Source organism: Ooceraea biroi, chromosome 5, assembly GCF_003672135.1.
Source record: "Ooceraea biroi isolate clonal line C1 chromosome 5, Obir_v5.4, whole genome shotgun sequence".
NCBI classification, from domain to species: Eukaryota; Metazoa; Arthropoda; class Insecta; order Hymenoptera; family Formicidae; genus Ooceraea; species Ooceraea biroi.
The window spans coordinates 4,785,902-4,804,255 of record NC_039510.1 but is presented as its reverse complement, the minus strand read 5'-3'; the positions used below and the strand labels follow the sequence as shown (position 1 = coordinate 4,804,255).

Genomic DNA, 18,354 nt, shown 5'->3' with positions numbered 1-18,354 from the left:
TTCGGCAATAAAACTCATGTATATTTTTTACGTATGGACTATTTTACTTTTCGGTCACCCGGTATAATAGAGTGTTTCGTTTCTCTGCGCAGTCTCTATATCTGTTCAGCGATTCTCATCACGCGCGTGCTCATGATTTGTAAATGTCAGTTTTTTATTAAAGACAATTTGACATAATACACAATAGAAAATATCATATGATATACTGTCAAGTTTAATTTCTATGTAATAAAATATATTTAAAATAAAATAATAAAACACAAAAAAAATAAATCTATATAATTCTTTCAATTGTAATTACGTAATTCTTTAACGTCACAAAATAGCGGAATGTGACGTTTTACTTGCCAAGTGTAAGTAATATAAAAATTCCGGAAAAATTATTTTAATTTTACTGTTGACCAAGAGTGTCGGTTTCTAACTTTTGGGCTGAGAACCTTCATGGGGACCCTTGAATCTAATAGGGACCCTGAAATTCCTCGCATTCCAGGCACAGTCGCTCCGGTAGTAGATTAGTATTGCTACAGCTGTTGGTTATACACAACGTTGCCTCGTGGTAAAACGAAGATAGTAATGATACATTTGTACATGATGTATTTTCATCGTTACAATATTGCTACGTGATGTGTTGCAGTAAAATTATTCAACGCAGCGAAATTTGTTGTGAAATATTTATCACAATGCGTTGGCCTTAAAAGTGTTAACTTGAGTTATAATAATACTGTAGATGAATTGCAGAATTGCATACGGATTCATACGTTGACGATGAAGTTAATCATTTTCGGGCTAAACACCTGAGACGGTATTTATGGCTTTTAATGCGAAACAAATAAATTGGTGTGCCAAAATTCGATTGGCAAAATTTCGGAAAAGTACTATTTGCCTTATAATCCGTATAAATAGGCGAGCGGCGAAAACAGATACGGACAGTTACAGAGATAGATACGGATATAGACAGGGAGAAACTTATATTTATAAGTATTTATATTTATAAATGCTTATATATTTATAAGAAATATTTACGAGTTCTTGAAATGCTTAACAAGACTTGTTGTTACCTAAGATAACGTTATAAATGCTAAGTGCGAAAACAAAATTGTATCGGGATCATATTGAAGCAATTCTGATACAGAAGAGTATCTATTACGCAATACGTTTGCATGTAGTCTTCCACATATCTTATCAAATAATCAGGACTCTTCCTCTCGTGGGAGTGATATAAATTAGTTTCTTATCAGAAATCGTGCTCGAGTGTACTACTGTACACACCGGTTTTCGTATAACCAAGTGTTACTAGCAGTAAAATGTGCGAACGAATTACGTATCAGTGTTCATTTAAAACTTGATAAAATCAAGCAACTAAGATTTTAGATTACATTACAATAAAATACTCTTCTAAGATGGATTGTGTTTCATCAAACTATACAAGAATAATTTTGATATCGAGAGAGAAACATGAGGATATAATTCGTATAAGTCACAAGAACAAAGTTCACAGAATAACGTGTGAAATTCTTCTTCTCCTCAGTTTGGTCCACATCAGCGAGCAATGGGAGACAACAAATTCCAATTCGCCATAGACCGCGGTGGCACGTTCACTGACATATACGCCAGGTGTCCCGGGGGCAAGATTCGAGTCATGAAACTGCTATCAGAAGATCCTGTGAATTATGAGGACGCTCCAACGGAGGGTATCCGCAGAATACTGGAAGAGGTACGTTACGATCATATATTGCAACTAGCAATTGCAACTGCAAAGATGAACAAGCACGCTGACAAAGTTGCAAGAACGAGTGCACGAAAACTGTGAAAGCAAAATTATGAAAAAGGATTCAGAAAATTATGATATTATTATAAATGGACGGAACACGTTTCATAGTAATTGCATAAATATGTTTCATATTTCACACAGAATTCTTGATGTTAAACCATCTCGTAGTCTTCACGGTTCTGCGATTTCAGGAAACCGGCGTGAAAATGGATGGCGCGGTGGATTCTTCTGAGATTGGCTGGATCAGGATGGGAACGACGGTCGCCACCAATGCGCTGTTGGAGAGAACGGGTGCGAAACTGGCGCTGTTAATAAATGAGGGCTTCGAGGATCTCTTGTACATCGGTAACCAGGCCCGGCCGAACATATTCGATTTGGTTCGTACACTTCAATCATACAAGTCCATTTATTTCGAGATAATTCAGCGAGCTGCAGAGTCTGCGACTTTCACGAGATTTATCTCGATTATGTAATCGTGCGGTTTCCTTCCGTTGATTTCCTGGCTAAATATTTGCAGGAGATAGTGATGCCGGAGGTCTTGTACAAAAATGTGATAGGCGTGAAGTGCAGAGTAATCCCGTCGTTGCCAGGAAGGTGCCAATTGGAGAACCAATCCTGGCGAAGGGTGAAGGGTTCCACCGGCGAGGATCTGTTCGTCACTCAGGAACTCGATGAGGCTCAACTGATGGAAGACTTGAGGAAACTCCGTAATTTGGGAATAGAGAGTCTCGCCGTCGTTCTGGCGCACAGCTATACGTTAGTAGACTGCAGCTGAATCTCTCCGAATTTCTCTGAAATTTATATAATTGTATGTTAATTCTATTTTTATTATATTAATGATTTTGTTGTTTGACACTTCAGTTACGCGGCTCACGAAATCAGAATTGGCGAGTTGGCAAGACAAGCTGGTTTCTCGCAGGTGTCTCTCTCGCACGAGGTGATGCCGATGACCAGAATAGTCCCGCGAGGCTTCACGGCATGCGCAGATGCTTACTTGACGCCGCACATTAAGAATTATCTCCAGGTATAAAATGTTGCTTGACAATTACAAAGTTCAAAGACTTTCCCGAGCAATTAAGGAATCTTCAAATTGCGACGAATACATTTTCAGAGCTTCTCCTCAGGATTCAGGAATAATCTGAAGGACGTGAACGTGCTGTTCATGCAGAGCGACGGTGGATTGACACCTATGCACTCGTAACTATCGGCAAAAGTCATTTTTCAGTTTCCTTTATTATCTCAGAATTAAAAGAGACCGCATTTTGATTTTTGACACGCTCAAGCTTTAACGGATCCCGCGCGATACTCTCTGGACCAGCTGGCGGTGTCGTAGGATACGCAATGACAACTTACGGCAAAGAGACTGATCTACCGGTGATCGGATTCGATATGGGTGGCACATCGACCGACGTAAGCCGATATGGAGGTAGCTACGAGCACGTTTACGAGAGCACTACAGCGGGCATCGCTATACAGGCTCCTCAGGTATAGATCTTTCTTCCAAGATTTTATCTTATTTTTGACGATTTTGGAAACATACGCGGTTACTGCAAGTCAAAGCTGCATTCACCCGTGAAAAGCGAGAGAGTTTTCCGATTCGCTTAAGTAAAAATTGAATTGAAGTTGGACATCAACACAGTCGCGGCGGGCGGTGGATCGATGCTTTTCTTCAGGTCGGGCCTCTTCGTGGTCGGGCCTGAGAGCGCGGGGGCATGTCCTGGACCCGCATGTTACAAGAGGCATGGCCCGCTGACCGTGACGGACGCGAATCTCGCGTTGGGCCGTCTATTGCCCGAGTACTTCCCTCAGATTTTCGGGCCTAAGGAGAACGAGCCGCTCGATAAAGACTGCACGTTGCAGATGTTCAAGGAGCTTGCCAACGAGGTAATTTTGTGATGCACAAAAAGTAAGAAGTGTCGTTTGAAAATCGCAGAAAGATTATTTCTTTTATATACTTTTTCTATTATATATTTTTATATTTCTTTTAAAGTAAGAAAATATTCTTCTTTATATAAGTTACTTTATATTTAAAATATATTCACGTACATTGCAGATAAAGCTATTTCTGCAGGAAGACATATCGATCGATGAGGTGGCTATGGGATTCATCAGGGTGGCGAACGAGACCATGTGCAGACCGATTCGCGCCTTGACTCAGGTTCAATTTATATCGCTTGCATCTTTTAGATATATGCGTTTAGCTTTTGCATTATACGTTAGCATAATGTAAACTAAAATTTACGTTTCTCGATGCATTCTCATCTAAATCATCTTTATTTTCTTTCTTGAAAAAAATTCTTTTTTTTCTAGGCAAAAGGTTACGACACTTCTCGTCACGTTTTGGCATGCTTCGGTGGCGCCGGAGGACAACATGCTTGTGCAATCGCTCGATCGTTGGGCATCAGCACAGTTTTCGTCCACAAGTACGCCGGTATTCTGTCAGCTTACGGTATGGCGTTGGCAGACGTCGTCGAGGAGGCCCAGGAACCAAGTGCCGAAACCTATGATCCCGGTAATCTAAAATAACGTTATTTTCTTCAACTCTTCTTACTTCGTGAAATTTTATCAATATTGTTGCATAATCTTTAATTTGTATGCATGTGCAGCGAGCTTCGATCGTTTGGACGATCGTCTGGACACAATGGAGGCTAAAGTTCGTAACAGACTTCGCGCACAAGGATTCGCCGATTCTCAAATAAAAACGGAATCGTTTTTACACTTGCGTTATGAGGGTACGGATTGCGCTTTGATGTGTACCGCAGATCGAGATTCAAACAAAACCGGCACTAGGCACGGAGACTTCCTCGCTTCTTTCCTAAAAAGGCAAGATTTTATCGACATTAAAGAAAAATTATAAAATACATTTTAATTACTTTTTTATTTTTAATTTTCTTTCAATTTAGATACATGACGGAGTTTGGTTTTACTATGCCGGAGCGCAAGATTCTGGTGAACGACGTGAGAATACGGGGAACTGGTAAAACAGAAATCACCGAGGATCCCATGTTACCTCGTTCGCGAGCCCCACCAAAAGCTGAGAAGGTAAGACTGATAGATCCAAAAAAAACAATCCAAATGGTTATTTTTTATTTTTTAAATTAAGAATTTTTTTATATTTAAATTAAATTCGAGTCTTAAAATTAAAAACAGCTTAAATTAAATTAAAGTAAAAAAACTAAATTGAGTATTATTATAGAAAAATTTAGAAACAAATACTATATATTTTCTAGACCACAATGGTGTACTTCGAAGGCGGTTATCAACAGACCGGTGTGTATCAGTTAAATTCGTTGTCACCTGGAGATACTCTGCGTGGTCCCGTCATCATCATGGACAGTCTGAGCACAATTTTGGTCGAACCGGATTGTGTCGCGGAAATTACCTGTCGCGGAGACGTCAAGATCACGATTGGACAAGGTTTGCAAACGAAAGTCACCACTGATCTCGACACTATCCAGCTCAGCATTTTCTCGCACCGTTTTATGAGTATCGCTGAACAAATGGGTCGGTACGTGCGTCAGTGAATAATTTCAACGACAACTCCCTTTCGTCAAAATGCCGTGGAGTAATACCTGTGTTTCCAAATCTCGTCAGGGTGCTTCAAAGGACCTCGATCTCCACCAACATAAAGGAACGATTGGATTTCTCATGCGCGATTTTCGGCCCCGATGGCGGTCTCGTCTCGAACGCGCCTCACATCCCAGTGCACCTTGGTGCCATGCAGGAAACCGTGCAATACCAGATGAAGGCATTCGACGGCAAATTCTCTCCAGGGGACGTGATCCTCTCGAATCATCCGTCAGCGGGCGGCTCTCACCTTCCTGACTTGACAGTCATTACGCCAGTATTTTACAGGTTTCCTCGTATTTACAGATATCCTCGTATGTTTGAAGAAATTCTCTGGAAAGTACAGATATTACAGATATTAGAGATAATGTTTCAATTATGAAAAATCTCATTAACATTTAAAGATTCATTAATAATTTATTTTTGAGATTTTTTTCTTCACTGTTTCACAGCGGACTCCACGGTTCTTTCTTTCGTGGGAAATTTAATGTCTCATTCACCAGAAAAGACCAACAAACGATTATTCGGGACACGATAGTTATTCTATCCGTGAAATTTCGCGAGTTAACTACTAACGTGGTGACAACTGAAAGGAGTACAGTTACGATCTTCCCAGAGAAGCTCTTTCTTTCATTGATAATCAGTTTTAGATAGATTTTAACTAAGAGTATTCTGATGCGAATTTTGTGTATACAGAGATGTGCCTACACCAGTATTCTTCGTGGCTAGCAGAGGCCATCACGCTGACATTGGTGGCATCACACCAGGCTCGATGCCACCGCATTCAACGAGCCTGCTTCAGGTACGAGCATACGATTATTATTACTAAGCATGTTTTACGAAAATTATACATGTGCATTTACTTTCTTCTTTTTTCTTTTCAGGAAGGCGCAACTTTCAAGAGCTTTCTGCTGGTGCAGAACGGAAAATTTCGAGAAAAGGAACTGACGGATGCTTTGATGGCGCCGGGCAAAGTACCAGGAAGTTCGGGAACCAGGAACCTTACGAACAACATTAGCGACTTGAAAGCTCAGATCGCGGCGAACCAAAAAGTAAGTCTCAATTATTCACATAAAATATCGGGACGAGCATTTTTATAAAATTATTTACACTTGGAATACTGATTCCATTTTAAATCTAATAGCAAAATTTCCTATAATTCCTTTTTAAGGGTTCGCAGCTAGTTAACGAACTGATCGATGCATACACTCTTGAAGTGGTTCAAGCATACATGGGTCATATACAACATAATGCCGAAATTGCTGTGCGGGAAATGCTGAAATGGGTAGGTTCACAGATCGAACAACGAACGATGAAGACGAATGCTAACGCCGTTGATTATCTCGATGATGGCAGTCCCATCAAGTTACATGTGGATTTCGATATAGAAAAGGGCGAAGCGATTTTCGATTTCAGGTATATCTTATAAAATCTTAAAGTTTAAAAAATTCTGAAAATAATGATCGCTTTCTGAGAAAATCTCGTGTCGCCTCACGTAAGAGTCGCAAATCTGCGGAACGATATTTTACAGAGCGATATTTGTGTTCGCAGAGGAACGGGTTACGAGTTATGGGGTAACTGCAACGCGCCACGTGCGATAACTCTGTCGGCGTTAATTTACTGCTTGAGGTGCATCGTCGGCCATGACATACCGTTGAATCAGGTAACGCCTCTCCTCGGGAAACGTTTTCCCCAGGAAACCCAACGATCAATTCCAGCTCTCGTTGCGAAACGTCTCGTTCTCTCCGCAGGGGTGTCTGAAGCCGGTGAAAGTAATTATCCCGGAGGGTTCGTTGCTCGATCCCTCGGAGAACGCGGCGGTAGTGGGCGGCAACGTCCTCACATCGCAGCGTATCGTCGATGTGATCCTGACAGCTCTTGAGATCTGCGCGGCCTCGCAGGGCTGCATGAACAATATCACCTTGGGCACCGAAGAATGGGGCTATTATGAGACGGTCGCTGGTGGTAGCGGAGCAGTAAGATCATTATAAATAATTATAAATCTCCTCAATCAATTGCAAGACGAGTAGTGAGTTACCCTGAATAACTGAAAGACTTTTTCTTTATTTTACAAAAGAAATTATAAAAGATATGAAAATAATAGCTATGAGCAAGAATCCTCGGAAAAATCTGTACAAGATAAAAATACAGGGTGTCCCGGGTTTTAACCGACAAACTGCGGGAGCATATTCTACTAGTGGAAATAAGAAAAAATTCTTATATCGAGTTTGCTTAGAAATGCTTTATTACAAAGTTATAAACCAATATTGAAAAGAAATATCAGATAAGTAACAACGGAACATAGTGTAGAATTTGGAAGGTCGAAGATGTTTATGTTATGTGTATTCACATGTATTCATGTTCACTATGTTGAAACGATTCAGTATGATTGTTACTTTCACAACAGTAGCCGTTAGATTTCAATCGTCGTGTGAACTAGCAATTACTATCAGAATGCCAAAAGTGTTTTCAAATGAGGAATACACTGATATTCATTTCGTGTACGGATTCTGTCACGGAAATGCACGAGCTGCCGTACGAGAGTATCAACGTAGATTTCCTAACAGGAGAGTACCAGATAGATTTAAAGCAACGAATTACTAATTCAGTTACTGAGATGCAACAAAATTTTCAGGAATGTCGTACTGTAACAAATTCTGTTCTACGTCGATGTCTAGCTTGGATCGATGTGCAAGGACAACATTTTGAAATGCGTCACTAAATCATTGCGTAGATAATTTTTATTTTTGTGAAAAAATTCGTTGTTACTTATCTCATATTTCTTTTCAATATTGGTTTATAACTTTGTAATAAAGCATTTCTAAGCAAACTCGATATAAGAATTTTTTCTTATTTCCACTAGTAGAATATGCTCCCGCAGTTTGTCGGTTAAAACCCGGGACACCCTGTATATGATATCTACTCATTTTTCGTGAGATGGAATTTGGGTGGACTTCATTTAGATTAGACGGGCATCATATCTTCTCGGCGAAGCCGTGAAGAGTGCTTCTTTAACAGATAACATCCACATTTCCTCAGGGACCGACATGGAATGGCAGAAGCGGTGTTCACACGCACATGACCAACACGCGGATTACCGATCCGGAAATACTGGAGCTTCGGTATCCGGTTGTGCTCGACAAGTTCTCGCTTCGACCCGGAAGCGGCGGTGATGGGACGTATGTTGGCGGTGACGGCGTTGTGCGTGAAATGACGTTTAGGTAATCGGAATCTCCTTTCGAACCGATAAAAAAAAGCATTTTCGATATTCGTGCAAACCTCCTTTTTTGTGTTACTAAAGAATTAGAATATCAAAAGACTATTAATGTAATATTTTTGGAATTAAGGGTAGTTGTGAGAAAAGCTATTACTTTCATTTACAATAAGATTTTTGCAACGTTTGCTGCAGAGCTCCGATGATTTTATCCGTATTAACCGAACGAAGGGTGCACGCACCACCCGGTTACGGTGATGGTGGTGATGGAGCGCGTGGCCGCAATACTCTGGTGCGCGCAAATGGCAGAAGAATTAACTTAGGTCCGAAAGCCGCCATCTCGGTCTACGCGGGGGTGAGTGATACTTTAACTAACATCCCTTTCGCCTAGACAGTCGATATATTTTGCAAAATTATTTATATTCAAAAGTATATAAGTATATTAAGCTTCAAAAATTAAGATAAGCTTAAAAAAGAATTATTTTGAAATATTCTTTTTCATGTTTGAGAACATTTCAACTCGAGAGACTTACAAGAGTTGCAAAATCAAGCAATATCGTATGAAAATTTAGAATCACTATTTAGAAATTATTATTTATCATTTCCGTCGTGTTTTATTTTATTTGTAACATCTCGTTAAAATTAATTAGCGCCTGATAATTTATATATTACACTTATGATGCTTTCTGCTTTAGATCTCACATATCTTTTATTCACTTATCACAAATTGTAATTGGTACACACCGTGGAATGCACAAACATCTCCGTTTGTGTCGTCGAACGAAATTCTCACAGACTTCGCTTTTATCTTATTTCATTAAAAGAAGTCGAGCTTTGTGCATTCGGCGAGACTCGCGCTTTCCGGTTCTCGTAACGCTCCCGCAGCGAAATAAAAAAACGCGAGGCAAGTAGTGCAGAGGCAAAAGCAGCGATAGAAGTGCACAAGAAGCTGTACGCGTTCGCTGACATCGGGCTTCGCGAAAATTTCTTTTTAAAGTCATCGGACCACGAGGGTCCGTGCGGCCTGCACGTTTCCAAACATTTCGTGTTAGCCATAGAGAGAGAAAAAGAAAAAGAGAAAGAAAGAGAGAGAGGACGGCGATTACCATGCAAGTGTATGCACCGGAATTCCCTGGTATCTCCCTCATCTTTCTCTCTCTCATCCGTTGCTGCATTTTCCCTTCGGTGGCCGGGTTCTTCTTTTAATCTCCGCTCGGCATATCGCGCCGCGCCGAGCGAAACGAATTCACGGCTGGCGAGAAAATCTTTGCCCTCTTTCGCATTTGAAATGGCAAACGAGAAAGACCCTTCGAGCGAGCGAGCGTTCGGGGCCTTTGTCGCCGGCAGGTATTCCGCGCGTTAGTAATTTTGTGAATTTCATTAAGGACGGACATTGACGCATAATTCATCGCGGACGGGATAAAAAGACTTTTCATAAAGAGCTTGTACTTGAGCATCGCGGCACGTGATCGTGCTTATCATCGTATCGCGGAAACATGTTCTCCATTTGTCCGAACACTCTCCGTGCTGTTACTTTAATTAAAACGATTATGTGATACGAGTTTGCATCATTAAACATTTGTAAGAGACTCTTTAATAATTGCGCGCTACCTTTTTACAGTAACAAACTGCTCAATCATACGGCGAGGATGCCCGTAATTGCATTAGCTTTCCTATACATGAGGTAATTTTGCGGGAGCTCTCTATATGAACGTAATTGACGCTCTTTGCTTCCGCATCGCGTGATTTTCCGCCATAAATCTCTCATTAATATGCGACACGATGGATTCGCGTCATGCGCGAACGCAATTTTGCCAAAAATCTCGATGATGTTATTTTGCGATGTCGCGATGTTGCGGTGAACTTGCGATGGAATAGTTTCTAGCGGTTTGATCAAAAGTTGGGATGCACAACGGTACACACGGCGAAAAGCCTCAGCAGCGTGGCGTGACCGCACGTGTGCTCCTCGCATTTGTCGTCTCTCACTGCATTTAATAATTATAAACTTGTAATTTGATCACGATAAGTTTAAACTTTCGGCGACTGTTACGAGTGCTGTAATGCCGTAATGTGCGTGTTTTTATATTCGACAAAATGCGTGTCTAATGCTCGTTACACGATAATAACGTAAATTGCATTTTCTCTTTTTCTACTGTGAATAATTATGGATCTTATGTAATTATACACGTATATTCCACTTTGTATGCAAGAAAATTATAACAAACTTGCGACACTTAAAAACATGAAAAAGAAATATGCTTTTTTACAATATGAATTGCAACGCTTTTAATTCGACAAAATGCAATTGTAGTATCAAGAATGCTTAGCTTATAAGTTTACACTTATTTATTGTATAACTTTTTTATAGGATAAATTCATCTTGGAAACTCCGGGCGGTGGTGGTTTCGGCAAGCCTGATGAGAAGAAAGAAGCAGGGACGATGTCACATGTGAAAATTGATCGTTCGATGAAAGATCCGTCTCCTAGAAGTCCACGCAGTTTTACGGAGCATGGAAGTGTTTTCGAGTATCGTAAGGCCCAGGAATCTGTCTAGGAAAGCTCGTACTTGTCGTTGTAAATGTGACAAATCGTGCCGAATATACATTCCGGAAAAGCCAATGTGGCAGTTGCACCCTTTGTCGATTCCCTTAACAGTAAAGGAATTTCCTGAATGATGTAGCAACGTTGGGGAAATGTGGTCTCCTCGTTGTACCTCGTGAAACGATTGTTGAGAAATGCCGTTTGTAACTACATGATTTGTTGTTATATACTTTAAATGTTTATATATTTTTAAGCGTGTATGTTGATAAATTCATATTAGCAAATTTTATTTCTTCGGCATATTTTTTCTTCCCGTTCCTTCTTCCACATTTCCCGTGGAATCCTGCAGCTTCGCTTCATTGATGGACTTTTCCCCAATACAGTCATTCAGCGCGCTTGTACCGTCACTTCCAAGTCGATTTGCGTCCTCTGAGAAATCGTCAATTCCCATAGGAATTAAATCTGCTGCGGTTAATTTCCTCGATTTGCCGGTCCGTTCGATTTGCGGCAGGTGCAAGATGGCCGTCGTTTCATTTCCGGCACGAGTAATTACTGGTCGAAATGTCATCGTGTTGACCTACATAGCGGCTGGATTATGATTGCATTTCCATGGAACGTTGTTCAAGATTCTCCGATTTGCTGGCAGAAGAAAAATTAGATTGTGAAACGGGTAACATAAGCGCGCTGTAAAAAATATTCATATTACTTCATGTTTAATATTATTCACATTTTCAGTAAATTAATGTAAGTATTAAATATTAAAGCATACACAGAAAAAAAGTGAGTGTCACATAAAAACTTATATACTTGTATATACGCAACAATTTATAATCTTCGTAAAAGAATTTAATAATCTTGAATTTCAACTAAAATGAAATAATGAAATTATATCACGTTAAACGAAGAAAGCAATTTTTAAATAAAGCAATTTTGTATAGTTCAATCAAGAAAAATATATTTTTAAGATTATTAAATTCTTTTACGAAGATTATAAATTGTTGCGTATATACAAGTATATAAGTTTTGATGTGACACTTTTTTTCTGTGTAGATATAAAAAGCTTTGGACCATTTAATTTCCAACTTGTGACTGTACCATTTCATTTCATTATATTTAGCTTCATTTTTCTAGCTTTATTCACATTTTGCGACGTACTTTCTGCAGCTGCGCAGTTATAATATAGTGAAAAACTCAAGAATTAAATTTAGCAGTCAAATCAGTTAAACTTCAAACGCTGCGTACAGTTTTAAAACAAAATACCTTCCTGCAGAAATTTTCTCCGCATTTCTCATCGATTAGGAGGAGCAGAACACCGTCGCGCCAGTTTTACGTTCTCTACCAAGTCCCTTTGCACATTTGGATTTGTAGTCGCGAGTGTTCCAGTCGCCGCGGAATCTTAAACTTTTATTCCTCTCGATGAGGAGGACGTAATCCGGGCGAATGAAACTGAAAGGGCGTGTTCCTCGTGGAGAGTGTCTTTCTCACGATCGTATATATCACGCGGCGCGATTACTCTCGCTGTTGAATAAGGCGAGGAACGCGGAAGATAGTGTCGCTCGTAAAAAGGGCGAGAACCGGAGACAACGAAAAAGTCTCCCTTCGCCGCGGCGATCGATCGATGGTTTACAATGGAATGAAAATCCAAGTGGGTGCTTGGCGCGGATAGATGACACGCGCGGGGAAAGGGTGCGCACGCAGAATGGAAACATCTCCGAACAAGTTTTTTATGGCGCGGCGCACGAAGTTGTTGCGGCTCTTGCGCTACGCCAGAATCGCCGTCTCATCTCGCCCCATCGAGATTCTGCCGTTCGAAAACTTACGGCACCGCGTGCTCTTTATGGATAAGAGAGAGGGAGTACCTCCGCGAGTTTTTCGTTGAATAATGTTTCACACTACCCCCGCAATTTCCGCCCGCTCGTTTGAGAGATCGGCTACTTGAAACGCGGTTCTTTGTAATTTAATCGCTTCGTCGGCGCTCATGACGTGCGAAATTAATTAATGGGATAGCAGCGCTAAGCAGATGAAGACAGACAGTTGATATACCCCGTAATATCTTAAAAATCAATCGTGATTAAATTATACTTTGAAGACGAAGAGTAAATTATAATTTGAATAAATAATAATTGGCGGTAAAATCCCGAGAACATCGGTATTGCATTCGAGAAAGTATCACGCTTATTATAACAACTTGATCTCGCGACGTGTCTAATTACGCAGTAACACGGTCGGGCATATATAAAATATTAGAAAGTTCCGTCACGTAGCGCGACTACGTTGGCGCAGCAACGCGACTCATCAGAGCACATTGAGCATGACACGGAAGTGTTCTGCGCGCTTGAAACGCCCGTGACAGCCGCGTGTCACGTCTTGGACATCCGGTAAATTGCACCACGTGGTCTGGATACGTATGAATTACAATGAACGATGGAAGTATCACGAGGGAGGGACGCGGCAGGAAAACGATACATCTGAGTGCATAAAAGAGAAAAAGCGACTCGCGCGCCGGCAAAACGCGCGAACGCTCGCTGACATTCGCGGTCGCGTTTACGTTAATTGAAATACAATAATTCGTATTTAGCGGGCCACAATTGTTCCGGGATGTCAGTGGATTTTTAATTTGACAAACACCAACTGGTAAATTAAATTGTCCAACTTTGGAGAACGCTGATGGCGTGTCTCCGCTCGTTCCGCTTTAACGAGAATCGTGTAACGATCGAGTGGCTAACGTACGCGGCGACGAAACGCAGGCGAGAAATTGGCGCGGTGGGATTCTGTGGGAAATGGGACAGCGTTGTGGATGTTACTTCCATGCACGTCGGGGATAAATGGAACGGCGATACGAAGACCGACTGGGATAGAAGTGCAGCGCTCGCAAAGGCATTGTTACGCGGGCAACTTCCGCGCCGCCGGCCTTTTCTCTCCGTTTTCCGTTTTTTTCTTCCTCCTATTTGCCGGCTATTCGACAAAGTGTGGTGGCTCCACCGTGGCTTTATTTTCGCGAGATTTTGCAGCTTTCCGATGTGCTTCACTTTCAGCTAACTGTTTTGCAAGTTCGCTCAAAAAGAGAGAAAGAGATAGATAGAGAGAGAGAGAGAGGGGGGGGGGAAAAGAATTCTAAAATGCAGAAAGATGTACATTTTGCACAGTATGATAATACAAAAATATTTGTAAAGAGAATTGTACTTTCGTCATTTATAAATCTGTCTGTTCTGTACCGTTGCTCATACAATTTCGTTACTTACGTGCACATTCTAAAAAATTAAAAAAAGACAGAAAATGTATACTAATCCTTACATTAAGAAAGTTAATTTAAATAAATAATTGCGCTAATAAATTCACGCGTTTTAAATCGGAACAATTGAGGAACGCATTGCACCTTCATTTCCGTCTGTAAGCTTCGATAATCGTTGGAGGGTTAACATCTTAACGCGGATTATAAAAGTTTTCATAATCGCGGCGAGATTTATGAGAACACGTGCTTGCGCGTGCTTCCTGCAGCATGAAACTTCCTTCGACATTGATGAAAAGTCTTAAATTACTGCAACGGAATTTCGCGCAGAGTCGGCACAATTGTGACAGTAAAGAGACATGGCAATATACATTGAGTAGATTGGCGTTTGAATGGTCGGGATTCAACAGATACGGTCTCTACACGCACGACGTTATAGATCACACCCATCCTGCTGTACTGGAAGCTCTGCGTAGATTGCCCGAAGAGATGGTAGACACCAGGAACTTTAGGTAATACATCATGGACTTGACATCGCAACGATCTGTAACGTTAAAAATTATCAACATCCGTGAATGGTTACACAAAATAATATCAAATGAATAATATAAAGCAATACAAAATAATCAAATATGAAAAGTGCGTTTAGCTGCGGATATATATTCCTCTCGTTGGGGGTGAAAGCGCGTACAGAAGCACAGGAACGGTTTCTCTTCTCTCTCCTCTTTAATACTTTAATAAAATTATATATAAAAATGTAACTGCATATATATAATATAATACTTCATAAAATAACTGCGCACCAATACAGCGACCGGGTTGATATCTCACTTTAACGGCTACGACGTATAACAGTGAAGATTACGTCCCGGGCCGGGCCATTCGCCCAACATTCGCTCTTTTAAATGGCCGATATAAAGTTTTGCTGAACCTCGTAGGGCGGCACGTAGACTCCTCAAGAGATACCTTCATTGGATAGCAGAAGCTATGTATACGAGACTGGCCGGATGAGATACGCCGCGCCGGATGCGTCGCGCTCTAAGGAGTCGCCGTGCCTGGTGCTTTTATTAAATGCTAAATTCGCTTAACAAGCTCTAATTTGGAGCTTGCCTTCGCAGCTGGCTGACCGGCATATTCTCGTGTGCGAGTCGAGCTTTCGATAGAACGCTTTTCGACGGCTCGCTCGAGTCGCTCTACTTCCGGTGCTCGCGCTTTTCTAAGGTAGTTGCCGGAGCTTTTTACCGTCTGCAAGAGAAGGAAAGAGAGAGATATATATATATATATATATATATATATATACATCTCGGTGCTTCCGCCTTCACTCTGTTTTACTTTTTATTTCTTTTCCTTTTGATTCTGGGAGAGCGACTATGCAGCTGATTTTTCAGTTAAGCCACTCCGGAGTTTTGCGAGCGTGGCAGTTTCGTGTGCTTTGCAGGCTTATACGTGCTATGCAGTTGAGTTTCCTGAAGGTATACCTACCCAGAGAGAAGTGGATCACGTACGAGCAGGATCAGAAGTATCGATACCTTGACCCGTACATACGCGAGATCAATGCCGAATGGGATGAGATGTATGAGTTCGACGGCTTCAATTACTGGGACAGAGACTGGCCGGCGCACAAGGTGAAATAGCCATTGGTGAAGCAGCCATTGGACAAAACAATTCTGTATGGCGTTGGCAAGTAGAGTAATCGCTGTTGCTAAAATAAAATAAAAATTGATTAAAATCAAATAAAATTTTTTATCTGCTATTTTCGAAAACAATTTAGGATGAGGCTACTACCAATCGAATAATCGTTACAAACTTTGGCGCTTAACGAGTACAGTTTCCACGTTAAAAAAGAGATTTAGATGAAATATATTTTACTAAATATAAAGTACGTGCTTACGTTAATCAGAAATGCGCGGGATTACAATGCCAGATTAAAGTATTTTGCTTCGCAGTTCGACGTTGAGATTTACATGTTCGCGAGCGCGACAAGAAGAATTATGATGTCGAATATCCTTTAATTTGATGGATGCCAAGGACACGTAACGCGTCTGAATGTAATGTATGATTTACGGCTGGACGAATTTATAGCGCATCGCGTAACGCTCTGCTCCTGCGTCCGCATCCGCATGTTACATCCGGAAACGTATAATCCGCGGATTTGCTTACGCGAAGTTTACGATGGATGGCAGGAAAACGTGACTTCGCTTTGCATGGCAAAATAAATCGGCGTGTATCGTCACGTGTGCTTGGCAACTACTGATTTCCGAACTCGAATGTTTTATTTCTCCAACCATGTCGGAAAATCGTTGCTGCGCACGCGAAGCAGCTGACGACACACACTTGTCATTTTAATAAACGGTCTATGATATCTCCACGTTCTGTATGTGATATTGTATAGGTACATATATATTTACATTATATTTGATTACCTTTTATTTATATTTATTTACGTGTATATATCCGTCGCCCATTTTCCTTTTCAATTTTTCAACAACAATTTTTTTAATTGACTTGGAACGATCTATGTGCTTTATCTACTATTAATTGTGAATATATCTGGTTAGAGATGCTAGATTTATCAATCTTTTACTTATTCATGTCGCTGTGAGTTCCTGTTAATAATTCTTTGGGGACTCTGTTCGGAATCTAAATAAATCTACCCTATCTATTCCATTTTTCACGGCAAATATTTTCTCGGGGGATGTCGATCTTCTCCTCGACAAACTTCTCCCATTTCTGGTCGACAGAAGTTTCGCAATTTGGCGTAATTCCTTTTTTTCTCGCGGGTAAAGGAGAGCGAGGGAGACACTCCGATACCCGAGGCTGTTTAATGTCCGATCAGGAGTCGGCGAATTACCGGGTGTTCGGGCGTGAGCGTCGCACAAACGTCGCGACGCCCGCGTGAGAAAGAGTTTTCGAGTTAATCGCACTAACGCACGAGCGACGTTAAACGACGACTTTACGTGTTAAAGCGAGTCGTAAAAAGTTGGATAGGTCGCAAGTAGTTTTTCCGCGCTCTTATCGCGAGTTAGACGATACTTGGTACCTTCGCGATCGGAATTCTTTATGACATCGCGAGCCTTGTCGTTTTCGAAATACCCGACGAATACCGCGGATACGGTGAAAATACCTTGTCACGCACGTCCTCGAAATATCGTATGCACCGCGCGATTTTTCCCGCAAACGTTCCTGCATCGTAAAAGCGTGCAAAAGACTTGTATGGACGCAATGTCACCTGCATGTCGCTTTATGAGTCTCATTTCATATTAAACAAGTAATTAAACGAGCAAAATTGCTAACGCTCAGTTTCGAGGATTTACATGGGATGGTCGTTGCCAAACACGTCCCGGAACACGCTTCGAAACGCACTCAAAGTTAGCTTGACAAACGACAATTATATTCCCGCAGTCGTCCGTTACCGTGACGTCCATTATATCTCCGGAGAGAATTTATCTTGTTTCACTTTCAGGTCGAAACCGACGAGCCGAGGGTTCGCTGTATAACGTAATAAACTGAAAATAAAGTCCGCGCAGCAGCCTTCGAATTAGCCGTCGGATTATTGTTCTAGGTCCGCGAAATAACCCGTGTAGAAAAATTAATAGGGTCTTAAAAAGTCCCGATTAATTTCCTCAATATTAATATGGCCCTAAAATGGCATGTAACAAATATTTTTTCGGGACCTTATAAGGGACAAATATTTTTTCGGAACCTTATAAGGAAATAATAAAAAATATTGTTTTAATCATCTGTCCTATCGGGCCACGATGTGACAATGATAGGGCATCCCTGTTTAGGACATCCCTATTTATTCCTTATAGGGACCTTTACTTTCTTATTAGGCCCTAACAATTTTCTGCACGGGAAAGTGCTGTTTCTCTCCAAATTCTTCAGCCTCTTTCATTTTCTCCTCTCGTCTCATTCGTCTCATCCGAAGGTGGATTGTGCGAATATGAGTGATTTTTCTGAAGTGCCGGACAAGATGAAGGATTCGCGCTTATTCAGCCAGAAACAACGTGGAACGATTTTAATTCCCGATTC

At 41.0% G+C, this 18,354-nt stretch overlaps 1 protein-coding gene and 1 long non-coding RNA gene across 6 annotated transcripts; one reads left to right on the top strand and one right to left on the bottom strand.

Annotated features, from left to right (window-relative positions):
• The first annotated feature begins 93 nt into the window (after positions 1 to 93).
• Positions 94 to 18,005, top strand: LOC105287613 (5-oxoprolinase). 5 transcript variants are annotated; one of them, XM_026969971.1, is made up of 24 exons: positions 94 to 353; positions 1,529 to 1,714; positions 1,963 to 2,148; positions 2,289 to 2,527; positions 2,633 to 2,795; positions 2,883 to 2,968; positions 3,055 to 3,256; positions 3,395 to 3,655; positions 3,825 to 3,929; positions 4,082 to 4,283; positions 4,378 to 4,594; positions 4,675 to 4,813; positions 5,002 to 5,279; positions 5,366 to 5,626; positions 6,035 to 6,140; positions 6,223 to 6,390; positions 6,510 to 6,754; positions 6,890 to 7,001; positions 7,090 to 7,314; positions 8,378 to 8,559; positions 8,748 to 8,907; positions 10,921 to 10,994; positions 14,700 to 14,834; positions 15,761 to 18,005. In XM_026969971.1, the coding sequence occupies exons 2-24, from the start codon at positions 1,550 to 1,552 to the stop codon at positions 15,954 to 15,956; spliced, it is 4,107 nt and encodes a 1,368-aa protein (XP_026825772.1). In that variant the 5' UTR covers positions 94 to 353; positions 1,529 to 1,549; the 3' UTR covers positions 15,957 to 18,005. The 5 variants fall into 5 exon arrangements, with proteins under 5 accessions (XP_026825772.1, XP_011351552.1, XP_011351550.1 ...); XM_011353250.3 differs by lacking the exons at positions 14,700 to 14,834; positions 15,761 to 18,005 and having other exon boundaries at positions 294 to 353; positions 10,921 to 11,380; XM_011353248.3 differs by lacking the exons at positions 94 to 353; positions 14,700 to 14,834; positions 15,761 to 18,005 and adding an exon at positions 473 to 556 and having other exon boundaries at positions 10,921 to 11,380.
• Positions 14,771 to 15,538, bottom strand: LOC105287612. The gene is made up of 3 exons (XR_003406585.1): positions 15,126 to 15,538; positions 14,942 to 15,054; positions 14,771 to 14,866 (listed from the first exon to the last, which is right to left on the bottom strand). It is a non-coding gene; the product is annotated as an uncharacterized LOC105287612 (long non-coding RNA).
• Positions 18,006 to 18,354: the final 349 nt, after the last annotated feature.